General features: G+C 45.5%; 1 protein-coding gene across 2 annotated transcripts in view; it reads right to left on the bottom strand.

Annotated features, from left to right (window-relative positions):
* The window catches only part of MYB (MYB proto-oncogene, transcription factor), a 34,580-nt gene extending 26,910 nt beyond the window's left edge, over positions 1-7,670 (bottom strand). For both annotated transcript variants that reach the window (XM_043593071.1, XM_043593072.1), the window contains exons 1-3: positions 7,355-7,670; positions 2,737-2,854; positions 893-964 (exon numbers count right to left, since the gene is read on the bottom strand). In XM_043593071.1, the coding sequence (XP_043449006.1) occupies positions 893-964; positions 2,737-2,854; positions 7,355-7,377 (213 nt within the window). In that variant the 5' untranslated portion in view covers positions 7,378-7,670. The remainder of the gene's footprint in view (positions 1-892; positions 965-2,736; positions 2,855-7,354) is intronic.
* Positions 7,671-13,077: the final 5,407 nt, after the last annotated feature.

Here is a 13,077-nt window from a genome sequence, read left to right as displayed (position 1 = left end):
TGATTCATATGCAAGAAGAAACCAAAGCAAAATTATATTGGGCTGAGAGCAGAAGCTTTTCCTCAGGAGCAGAAATTATGTTTCCTTAGGAGGTGTCTGCAAAAGGTCTTGATAGGGACTTTGAAGGATGGGTGGAACATTCTAGGAGGTGGCATCACCAAGGACAAAAGCCCAAAGGAGGTAAAGCAGAAATTAATTCAACCAAACCTGCTGACAGAGAGGAAGTAGGAAAGTGAACCGGAGCTGTATGCTGGAGCCGTGTGGAAGGGTCCCTATGTGCCAGGTCTAGGCAGTGTACTTAATTTGTGAGACTATATATGTTACTGCTGTTGATTTTCAAAGGATACAGCTGCATCTTAGGAGGCTCCATCTGCCAACAGTGGTTGGGATGGATGATAAAAGTGGAAAGCTACAAATAGAAAAGCCAGTTAGGAAGCCACCAGAATTGTCCAGAGAAGAGGGAAGGGGGCAATTCTGTAGAGCAACAAGGAGGATGGAGACAAGGGACTGACTGACAAAGGAATTTCAGATTCCTCAGTCACTGCTTAGACGTAGGGGATGGGAAGTGGAATAAATCAAAATGGAGTCCAAAATTTTCAGCCAGGGTACCAAAAGTATGGCTACTGAAATAAACAGGAAATTCAAAAAAGCTAACTTGGAAATACCATGAGTTCAGTCATCCTAATGTACACAAGTCATCAAAATGCTAATTTATATCACCCAAATAAATAAAAAGATTAAAATATAAACCATAAGTTATGGTTGAGGCAGTTCTCCCCCTGATTCTTGTATATGAGCAAATGTGTAATGTCTTAATACCCTCTCTCCGAATATCTTATTTAAATCATGGGGAGAAGATTTCCTTTCATAGAAGAAAAAATTACGAACTCACCGGGAGATAATTGGCAATAACTTTCCAGTCATCCGTTCCATTCTGTTCCACCAGCTTCTTCAGTTTTTCATCCTAAGACATTTAAAGTTAATCCTAGGATATCATTCATTTACTGTATAACTTTGCTCTAATTAGAGTAAAAGGGAACCAATCCAATAATCCAATCCAGGAAAAAAAAAAACTCAAAAATATCCAAATACAACAGATATTAATCTAATATACTGGTTTAGAGCATAGATTTATTTAGAGTCAAACAGACCAAAGTTTAAAACTTGACTTTAAGCTACTGACTAGTTACATACACTTGGGGATATCATTTGACTTTTTTTGGGCCTCAATACTGTCATCTACGCAGTAGCAATGCTGATGTCGAGGTAGTTATTTGGGGATTACGTGAAGTAGCTACGCGAAACATTTAGTACAATGCCTGGCTCGCTGAATGTCTAGTATATGATAACTGTTCAAAGTTTTACTTGATAGGAAAAAGTTATGAACCCAAATGTTAGAGTCAATAGATATTCAACTATGGCAACAAATAGGATCTTGAGTAAGAACCAGTTCAATTTCTATTTTAACATCTCCTTAGTTCAACCTCTTTCACGCAAACAACAGAAGGTCACTTTTTAATTACATTTGAAGGTATTTATAATGTAAGAAAGTAATTGCATTTTTGTATCAACATAGTCATAATTTAAATGAGGCCAAACTTATTAGAACACAGAAGACACCACACGTCAGGGAGAAATCTTTCAGTTCACAAGTGTCTTCCTAAGCATGTTCCTTCAGGTAAAAAAGAACCCCCACCTTTCTGCAAAGGTAACTTTCACACACACTGTGAGTCCCAAGAAGGACACAGACACAGGGATTAGGAAACCAGTGTTAACAACAGAACTTCTATAGCTCTCAGGATCATCTGAGAGCACAACCTCCATAGGTAAACTATGCATTTCCTAGGGACCTCCCTAGCAATCCTGCCAGAGCCTCTCAACTGGGGCTCTGGTGAGTGAAGTGGGGTGGAATGAAACTGAAGAAGAATCAATACCATTTAATCTAACATAAAATCCTCTGCAATCAGTCGCAAAAGTTTTTGAAAACTTTAAAGAAAAAGTAACTTTCCCCATACATTAATAATTGTGCTCCTTGAGTATTTTCCCATTTCTACAAAGATCAAGCTTTTGATAAGCTAGCGGAAAGAGAAAGGTGGAAAGAAGACACATCTCCATCCATCATTGCACACTGTTAGAACAGACATTCATGTGTAATCCATTATGACAAGATAGGAGTATTATGTTTCATACTTTTGTTTTGTTTTTGGACATAGCAATTCATTCACTTGTACAGAGAATACTTACTACCATCCCACTTTGCATCAAGCAATTCTGGGCTCAGGGAACACGGAAACGAACAGACGTTTAGCCCTGCCCTCGGTAGGTTTGTAGTCAGCCTACTGGGGGAGGCACACGTTACAGCAGCAGTGAGGACGAATGTGTAGCCAATGCCTGGAGGATGCATCTAACCTGCCTGGGGAAGCCAGGGATGGCCTCACTGAAGAGGTGATGTCTTCACAGATGATGAAGAAGGAGTAAGGAGTTGTGCAGAAGGGCAAGAGCAGAAAAGGTAGAGAGAAACACAGATGAAACATACACTGAGGACGGGAAATTCAAAGAACTACAAAGAGTTTGGAAGAGGATTGTATGGCGCACGCGTGGGGGAGTGCTGTGAGTTCAGCATGGTGCATAGGCTCATGCTAATGAGTTTGAGCACCTGTAGTTTAGCTGTAACATTTTCTTCATAAATTGACACACTCTAGGTTTATCCCATGTTTTGATAACATGATTATTTACCTCTTCCCTGGTCCACCTAGTTTTCCCCAAGTGACGCTTTCCAGACTTGGGAAGCAGTCCATCATAGTCATGATCACACATCTCAATGTCTTCGTCATCCTCGTCACTGCTGTATATGCTGCAGAAATAAAAAATGGGCAGACGGGGACTGAAACCAGAAGACTTAAAACTATTGGATTACAAAACTTACACAAAAACTCAATCTTTTCAAAGGTTACGAAGATAAAAGTTTGAAAACTCGCACAACAAGATTGCTTTCTTCATTCTGTTGCTCTAGTATTGTAAACTGGTTCTGCTGTTATTGGTATCCACAGATACGGCAAAGGACCTGGAACTTTCTTATTGCTCTGCATGTTTAAACCTGCTGTGACTGTCAGCCCAGTGACAAGTTACACATTTGGCAACCTTCCAACCAATGGAGGTTTAAGTTTAAAACTTAATGTTAAGGACAATCAAAGAAACAAGAGCCTATGTCCTTCACGTAAGTACACACTCAAAATCTTTGGCATGCACCACATCACTTAAATAATATTTCTCCAATAAAATAAACAACTCAATCATGCTACTCCAGTGGTACTGGTGTTTTATTGGGAGAAAAAAAAATTCAAGAAGTAATACACCCAACAATACAACTATAGTCATCCCTTAAAGATTAGAAGATTAAGAGAATGTAAGAGGAAAGGATTTAAAAAACCTGAGGAAGGATAAGGCCATCAAGTGATCAGCCGGTTTCATAAAATTAAAATATCCATTAAAATATTAAAATATCCAAAAAGCATTAAAATATCCAACAGCCCCAAACTCCAGCACAGTTGATCCAACCTGTGGCCGTGATTACAGTATTGTTTCCTAAGTAAGTAAATGAATAATTAGGCCACTTGGTAGTCAGACTCTTACTGACTTTTTTGTTTTGTTTTGTTTTTTTTCTATTTCTGACTGAACGGTATTTGAAACCTCTTAAGATGTACCTGATTCAAAACTGAGGGATTCCCCCAGATGGCTTTAAAAAGAATGCATTAGTGTTTTGAAGAGAGCTTTTCTTTTACCTAGTAGACAAAATTATGAATTTTGATGACTTTTGAAATAATTCTACACTTCAGGTTTATTAATCATATACTAAGTAGATGGCAGTAATGTTACAGCCAGTAAAAGTTAGTTTACTTTTACCTATAATTTTACTTATACGACGTATGACATGCCATCTTAAATTGTATCTTAAGAAATTAATGTAATACAAACATATCCTAAATATCTTAAATTATACTATCCTAGAAACTTCAGTAAAATTTTCCATTGTAAAATTGAGAAATCCACCAAACTGAGAACAATAAAAATGCTGATATAAAGCAGCATGATGATGCAAATTATTATTTTTAAAAAGGAAATTTATATTTATATCAGGTTTTGTCTTCGCAAACTAACTTACAAGTATGGATATAATACAAGTGCACGATATATACACAATATGTATAATTCATACATATAGAATACAGGTATATAATATATACAAATATATATACCCTTACAAGTCAAGCAAAAGTGCTTTCCAAAAATCCTGAATGTGAGGTTCTCATAATTTAAAACTATCATTTTGAGAAACAATCTGAAAGTCTAGGATGCATGGTGACAAGTAGGCTGTGATCCAAACTCCAAATGCCACTACAAAAGAGAGCTGTGTTTATAATCTATAGTCAATTTTTATTTAGTGTCTATTCTTTTAAACAAGAGTCTACTCCTGTTCCCCACTGTCAACAAGAGGCTCTAAACAGTCTCTGATTAATAAATGCAATAGTTTCCCTTTAAAATATCCCACCAGCAGCAGAAGATGAAAAAAAAATTTTTTTTTCCCAGAGCTGTAGGTCAGCATCTTTCAAAAGGGTCATAGGGAACTCCTTGAAAAGCCCCCAAATGAAGTGGCCCCCTTATAAAATATCAGGAATACCAGGAAAACCAGGGTAGTCTGAACAAGGAGTCACCGATTCCATCTAATTTAAAGTGTTAGGTTTGGTTAAATCTGGAGATCACATTTTCAGAGGTGAGAACTACATTTTCCAAACTAGTAATTGGGCATCTTTCTCTTGGAAACAGCTCACCTCTCGGGAACAAGCAACAAATACCGCCGCCCATAGGGGGCAGCCAATGTCAGGTGAGAGCGGGTAGGCATCAAACAGGACCAGGGGTCTGGAGGCAACGGTGCCAGTCCCAGTTCTGCCTCCACCTCCCTGCATGACTCGGACAAATCACTTCCTCTCTCTCAGGACCTCAGTTCCTCACCTATACCTAAGGACTTGGGTTCTATTAGGAAGGTACTTTCCAGTGCTAATAAATGATGATTTCAGATATTCCCTGCTTCTTACAAATTCAGCACAGAGGCAGAGATGTGCAAAACCCAAGTCCTGGGGGGAAATGTGGTGTGGAACTTCCGTAGGTCCTGAAGAGGCCACAAGGGCAGCAGGGAGAACCCAGGGCGGCCCACAGTCCGCTCCTGGGTCCATCAGCAGGTTGGGAACCCGGGCTGGCTTTTAAGCTCTGCATGCGATGTCCTTGCTCTAAGGTGTCCTGGTAGGCTAAGTAGCACGGTTAATTTCTACTAAGGACTTGAAATAACTTTTCCTTTATCTGCTCAGACCCAACAGTCAGAGGGCTTTCAAAGGCTGATTTCAGGCTTGATGCACTTGACTCCCCACCTGCTAGACCTGGTGTGGTTACAAGAGTACAACTATGAATATTACATTCTGTCAAGGAAACAAACCGTGCAAAGAAACGAAAAAGAAAAGAAGTGTTGGGGGTTGGGAAGAGGGAGGGGAGTGGGAGGAAGTGCCTTGTGGCCGCTACTGTGATTCTAGAAAAGGGGTTCAGACTCATTTCGCTGACCTGGTTAATAATCCCTGCCGAGTTGACGCTCGCCCTGCAAGAAACGGCTTCGAGCCCGCAGCCGGGTTTCTCTTCCCCCTGAGGCAGGTTCAAGGCTCCCTCCCCTCCAGGCCACCACCCTTCGCCGCTACCTGGGAGCTGCAAGGAACCTGCGCGGCCCCGCCCCACCCGCCCAGCCGAGATCGCGGGGCGCGGAGCCTCCACCGCGCCTCCTCCCAGCACCCCTTCCCAGCTTCCTTCTTCTCCTACTCCTAGTTTCTGCTCTCAGAAAGAAAAAAAGAAAAGAAAAAACATAGGTGCCTTGGCTGTTCTGCTGTTAAGTCCCAAAGGCGAAGGTGAAACCACTTCAAGGGCAGCACCCCCGCCCCGCGTGGCGGGGCCTTAGGCGAGGCGTAGGGAGCCCAGGGGCCCTCCAGGTGGCCTCCCATTTTCTCCCGCGCCCAGCCCTGCCTAGGCGCTGCTTCCCGCCTGGCCAGACTCGACCCGAGGGTGCTGGGGCAGGGCCCACACCCACGCTGTTTGCAACTTCCCAGCGCTGCGCGGGGACGAGCGACAGCCGGTTCAAAAACAAATAAGTACCAGAAAAACAACCCGAAGGAAAAGAGGTTGGATTTGCTTTGCCCCCAGGGGCTAACACCAAGAAGCTCAGAGCGAGGGTCGGCCCATCACCCCTCTTCTGCCCGGGAGACCCAAGACGGCGGGAGCAGGGCGTGGGGAGGCGCGGCAACCTCAGCCGCGTCCACGTGTGCGCGCCGCGCCCGGACCTCTAGCCCCAGCGAAGAGGCCGCGGGGATTGCGTCCCGGTTGCGCGGCAGCGGCCTTGGGTGCTGCCCGCCTCTGTCCTTCCCCGTTGAGTGGCAACCGCGACGGCCGCTGAGCTTGTCCGCGCACCCGGCGGCTCGCAGGGAGCTCCGGCGCGTCCAGTCCCCCTAGAGACCAGGGGAAGCGGGAGTGCCGGCGACTGACAGTTCGGACGCGTATTTCCCTCCTCCTCCTCTCCCTCTTCCCCTCCGCGCGGCCGCACTGTTAGCGGACTTCACCCATCGTCCCGGCGAGCCTCCCCAAGTGCGGGGACATGTGCGGCGCGGACGCGTGTGCGTGTAAAGTGTTTGCATAAGAAGAAGTAAAAGCCTGCCAGAGTACAATGATCAGAGGCTTCAAAACCTTGGCTTAAAGCAGTTTGCAAATGTAGCGACCCTTTTCCTCCCCAAAATCTTTCCAGCCGCCTGTCAGCTGCCGCTCTGCTTCGCCTCCATAAAGAATGAATGAAATTTAAAGGAACTACCTGCAGCTACCAAACAATCCGGCATCTTCCCTATATCTGCCATATGCTCTGCACTTCCAAGTCCAAACATAACGCAATGCATCAAGCAATTACGCAGCGACTCCCTCGCCGACGCCCGCGGCATCAAGCCAGGGACCTAGTGGGCTCCCCGGGGTTGGGTGGGCACCGCTCTGCCCCAGGCTGGAACGTGCTGCTCTTTTGCCCCCTAGAGAGAAATGGGTCCCCGTGCAACTTGCAAAATGAGCCTCAGGGCATGCTTCCTGACGCCCTGACATATTTCCCGAATAGGTTCTCCCATTCATCAGTTGCACGAGCGGCTTCTGCCGAGGCAGAGGTTCTAGGTCCTCGCAGGATCTGACAGCCCCGCAGGAGATCCGGGAACTCATTCCCACCTGCTCTCCGAGCACCGGGTGCGCCGCGCGCCCCCGCCCGCGGCCGCCCGCCCGGGCTCCCCGTTACCTGTGTCGGGGTCTCCGGGCCATGGCGCGGCGGGCGCGGGGCGCAGCTGGGAGCCGCGGGAACCGCACGGGGCTGCCGCCTCCCGCTGCCCGCCGCCTGCCTGCGTCCCTCCCCGGCTGCGCAGCGGCGTTCCGCACCGCCGGGGCGAAGTTTCTCGGGAGAGAGAGGAGGAGGAGGAGGAGGAGGTCGCGGAGGAGGAGGAGGAGAAGGAGGAGGAGGAAACAGGTTGATATTAAAATGTAAACTCTGTAAACAGAGATGCCATCAAACAAAGAGCTTTGGACACTCCCCCTCCCGCCAAATCTGGCGCCCCTGCAGTGCGCACGCGCCCTGCCCGCCGCCTCCGCGGTCGCCTTGGCTGCCGCCCGCCGGGCTGCTGGGCCGGCGGGGCTGCCGCTTCCCCTCGGCTCTCGCGCCGTCGCGCTGCGCCTGGCGCGCCGCGAGGCCGGGGAGGCGCGCGGGCGGGGAGCCCGGGGCCGGGGAGGGGCGGCCGGGGGCCGCCGAGGCGCCTTTTCTTGCGCAAACCCCGCTCCCGGGCCCCGGCCGCGCGGGCCCGAGCTACGTCCCGCTCCTGCCGCCTTCCCTCCTCGGCTGCCGCGCCACCGTCGCCCCACTCGGCGTGCTCCGGGCGCCAGCGCCCGAGCTCGCCGGGCTCTGACTCACTGCCGTGGGGGCGGCGAGGGCCGGGGGGAGGGAGACGCTCCCGCATTCGGGATTGGATTTGGGGCAGGGTGTAAAACTCAGTTCTTTGCAGATGGGGGAATGGGGGGGGGGGCGTAGTAGGGGACACGAGCATGTATTTTCATAGGACGTTTGGCTGTGTGCGTGTGTGTGGTTTGTAAGATAACATCTCTAATTTAACTTGTTAGTGACAAAGGACACTTAAATACGAGCGGGGCTGCGGCTATCACCCCTCCATATGGGGCATCCGGGCGGAGCTTTTACTTCTTTCCCAGCTCTGGAGCCCACACGCCACCTCCGTATTGTCACTAGCACTTCACTCTCACCCGGGCACACGCCCGGCCCCACCCACCCTGCCCGGCCCCGGCGGCGCCCACCACACACCTCTGCCCGCACCCCCCCCCCCGCACCACCTGTACAGCGCGCCCTGGATTACACACCTGCAAAATCCACGGGGTTCCAAACCGCCCAACCCTAGCAGAACTCAGGAAGCCCCACGTGTGCTTGCGTGGTTTTAAAAGTTAAGCGGTTTGGGACACGGAGGTCGGCAGCCATGCTTAGCGTAGTTTGGGGACTCTGTTTTCCGAGATCAAAATCACTGAGGACTTTTGTGTGCATTTCACTAGGGACTCCTGAAGAAATCAAGGGAGAAGATGAGTGCTGAATTTATAAGGATTGATGGTTGGGGGATTTTAGGGGAGTTTTAGTTTTACTTCCGTTTATAGACTCGTACCATTGGGGATTTTTTTTTTTTCATTCTCTGTACACACTAATTTATTTTTCCTTTAATCTTATAGAAGTTTGAGACTTCTGCTGACTGGGTTTGTGGGTGTCCCATGTGCCCCGGCAGTTTAAACTTAGCTCAGAAAGCATTTTTCTTACTAAAAAAGCAGTTTTTTACAGAAATGAGTCATAATTTTATTAAATGGTGAAGCATGCTAGGTTTCAATACTTTATCTGGTGTTTTAAACTTTGTTTCTTAAAAATTGTAATATAGTTTAAATCCTTATCAGAAAATGTTAGTTCCTAGCAAGGTTTTAACATTACTTTCTTCGTGAGAAAAATAAATAACAATGAAACAATATTATTGTGAGATAGCTCACAATTCTGAAAGACAAATCAGGTGCAAGTTAATATATTTTTAAAGCGAATATTTATTTGTAGATTCTATAGTAAAGTTTCTACACATCAAAAATAAAAATAAAAAATTAGAACAAACATATGGAAATCATTCGGAAAGGAATTGCATTGTGTCTTTGGGATTACTTTATGAATCTGATTCCCAAAAGCTGAGCCTCTTTGGCACAGAGTAAAAGAACACTTCTCCAAATGAGTTCATAACCTGTTTCCCAAGATTCTGAGGAGGTGCAATTGCTCTGTGATTCTTAAACTCCTTTTAGGAGAAAGGTAGCAAATTCAATTTTATTCCGTTTGTTCACTTTGTGCATCATTTTCCTTTTCAAAAAATTTTTATTTATGTATTTATTTATTTATTTATTTTAACATTTACTTCTCTTCGAGAGACAGAGAAAAGACAGAGCATGAGCTGGGGAGGGGCAGAGGGAGGAAGCCGCAGAATCCAAAGCAGGCTCCAGGCTCTGAGCTGTCAGCACAGAGCCAGAAAGGAGGGGGTGGGGCTCGAACCCAGGAACTGTGAGATCGTGACCTGACCCGAAGTGGGACGCTTAACCAACTGAGCCACCCAGGCGCCCCTGTGCATCATTTTTCTATGTGTTTTGAGAGTTTATTATATTTTCATTCCCTAGACATTTGGGGACGTACATTTTTTTACTCACAGGTGCACCGTAAGACAAGCGTAGGCCAGTAAAGAGTCTACCTGCAGTGATTCTTAATAGGCTAATTTGGCATATATTGCCACCTGGTAAGTATATGGAAGGCTAGAGTCAAATAGACTTATCATAAACTCTCATATAGATGAAAATATATTTTCAGAGCCATTATGGAATGTTCACTACAGGTATACATTTCCTCTCTCTACTTATAATGATCACAAATGCAGTTTTAGATGAGAACTTTATATATTTCATCACTCTTAATTTTTTTTTTTTTTTTAAGATCTGCTACATCAGTTGTTTTAGCTGTGGCTGAGCTGGGATAGGGCTAAATTCATTTACAGCCTTGTATTTGCATTGCGTTAGACCGAGCTCAGCAAACTTTTCTGCAAAAGACCAGAAAGTAAATATTTTAGACTTTGTGGGCTATGTTGTGTGTTCTTCTTTTCTTTCCCCCTCCTCCTCTTCTTCCTCCTCCTCTTTCTTTTACAATTTTTTGAAAATGTCAAATCGTGTTTAGCTTGAAGGCCATATCCAGCCTGCAGGCCATTCTTGGCCAACACCAGAACAGTGATCTTTAATCTTTAGTGTGTATTAGAAACACTCAGTGTTCCCATGAAAAATGTTCAGTCCTAGGCAGTGCCCCTAGAGGCTAGGTCTGAGGGAGGGCCTAGGAATCTGCACTTTAAACAGGTACCCAAGTGGTTATGAAACCCAAGTGGTTTTCATAAGAGTGGTTTCTTTCTTTTTTTTTTAATTTTTAATGTTTCTTTATTTTTGAGAGAGAGAGAGAGAGAGAGAGAGAGAGAGAGAGAGAGAACAAGCAGGGGAGGGACAGAGAGAGAAGGGGACAGAGGATCCGAAGCAGGCTCTGGGATGACAGCTGATTTGGGGCCCAAACTCACAAACCGTGAGATCATGACCTGAGCTGAAGTCTGACACTTAATGGACTGAGCCACCCAGCACCCCCAGAAGTGGTTTCTAGACTACTCATTGACAGTCTTGGATCAAAATCAAGAGAGAGGACAGGAGGTTCAATACGCCTTTACCTTTGCCTGATGTTTCTCACCACCTTCTTCCACCTCATTCTCTTTCACCTCTCCTGGGCTAAGGATTCAGTCCCTCTCTAACCCAGAATAATTTAAGTCCATGAGAAAGTTGGTGCCAGTGACCGCAGGGCTGTGGCAGCCTATTCTTTCTTCCTTTACTGCTAAACTTCAGCTTCAGATCTGAAACTTGAAAGAATCATTTATCACTTGCTGACCACCATTAGGATTCTCCTCCTCGAGAAAGCAAGCATTTAAAGCATTTTGTTTTACACTAAACATCTGGGAATGGCTGAAGGAAGAAAGATGGGTAATAGGTACACATTTCAGCTTTTTTTTTTTTTTTTGCTTCTGACTGCTGAGAAATCCTGAGCCTGTGGTGGATCTTTAGCAGCTGTGGTCAGTGTCCCAAAGAGGAATGAGGCTTATCAATGGTGGTGACAGACCAGGCTTCTGGAGCTCCATGTCTCCACCTCCCCCCTTTCCTCACGGTCTCAACACGTTTTCCTTTAGAGCACTAAGAGGGAAATAATTACAGCAAACACCAAATGGTTAAAATGCAGACAATTCTTGATCGTTTCACTTAATGAATGACAGCTGCAGCATGTATAATTGAAATCCATTGGTTTGAGAAAAAAACCCTCACGTCTGCTCACAGCAAAGCTTCACGTAATCACGACAGGGGGGTGCTACTTTAGTGCAATTTGTTTCATGGGGCATCTATATTAAATAGTGCCCAAATGCACTTTTATCTTTAAATGACTTCTGGGTTTGGCACTTCCCTGGGCGTCTCCACCCTCCAGATTCTCATAAACTTATATATTCCTCTGACAAACAACCTGCGTACTTTCATTGCCATCTGAACTGAGTCTTGAATAAAAGATACAAGCTTTTCGATGATGAGGGAAGGGCATTCCAGAGGAAGAGAAAACTGTGAGCGAAAGCTCGCAATCAGGAATCACAAGGCATATTCCAAGTACAGGGAACAAGGAGCTGTCCAGGTCACCTGGGGCACTGAGAGCTTTGAAGGTCAGATTAGAGTATGCATGCTTTGAATGGAAGAGCTACATTTTCAGAGCTGTGTCATTGGAGGATTAATCTGGTACTATGATCAGATAGGCTGTACTCAGAAGAAGATGAAGGGGAAGAGTTCAGTTAATTGGTCCGGACTAGGACAGGAACCCTAACTGGAAAGAAAAGGAGGGGGCAGATCAGAAGATCATTGCACAGGCAGAACCTTCAAAACTTAGCAACTGATTTGGTGGCTATTGGAGGCAGCATTCACAGAAATAGGGAAGTCGAGAGGGGAAGAGAAGTGTGCATTATGGAGATTCAAAGAGGAAAGTGAGTTTAGATTTCAGTATGTTAAGTTTGAGGTTTCTCATGGAAGAGATTCAGCTATAATTGTTCAGCAGGTGGCAGAGAGTGTGGGACCAGGGCCTGCCGGCGAGCTCAGGCAAAATTCTGTGAGCCAGCTCTTAGACACAGACATGATTACTAATTAAATTTTATAAACCTACAATTAAATATACTGTATTTCTTTTTTAATTTTTATGTATTCATTTTGAAAGAGAGAGAGAAAGAGAGAGAGAGAAAGCATGAGAAGGAAAAGAGGAGAGAGAGAGAGAGAGAGAGAGAGAGAGAGAGAGAGAGAATCCCAAGGAGGATCCACGCTGTCACTGCAGAGCCTGATGCAGGGCTAGAACCCACAAACTGTGAGATCATGAACTGAGCCAAAATCAAGAACTGGATGCTTCACCGACTGAGCCACCCAGGCGCCCATGAATATATTATATTTCAAAAGGTAATAAATATTCAAAACTAATAATCTCCTAATTATTTTCCTACATTCACTAGCGTGTATGCTCTGGAGGTTAGTTTCTCTATTACGTATGCAGGATGGAAATGCTATGTAACGTATACTAATGTGCATATCTTCCCAATTTTGTGTTCAGCAAAGTCACATGGGAGCTGGGATTGGCTATGGTTGCAGTATTTATACCACAAAAAGAAAATGCTACAAGTAAGGGCTCCTCAACCCCCAGAAAACCTGTTGTTAAACATTTACCAGGGCGACACTGGATACATCCTATATTTAAGAGCTATCTGCATGAAGGCAATAGTTGCACTGTATCATGGATTTGCTCATGTGAATTTGTATAGAGAGATGGCCAAGGGAAAGTCTTTGGAGGAGTTAAAAAAT

This window comes from Prionailurus bengalensis, chromosome B2, assembly GCF_016509475.1.
Source record: "Prionailurus bengalensis isolate Pbe53 chromosome B2, Fcat_Pben_1.1_paternal_pri, whole genome shotgun sequence".
NCBI classification, from domain to species: Eukaryota; Metazoa; Chordata; class Mammalia; order Carnivora; family Felidae; genus Prionailurus; species Prionailurus bengalensis.
Note: the sequence above shows the minus strand (reverse complement) of the source record. Positions and strands in the feature narration are given on the sequence as shown.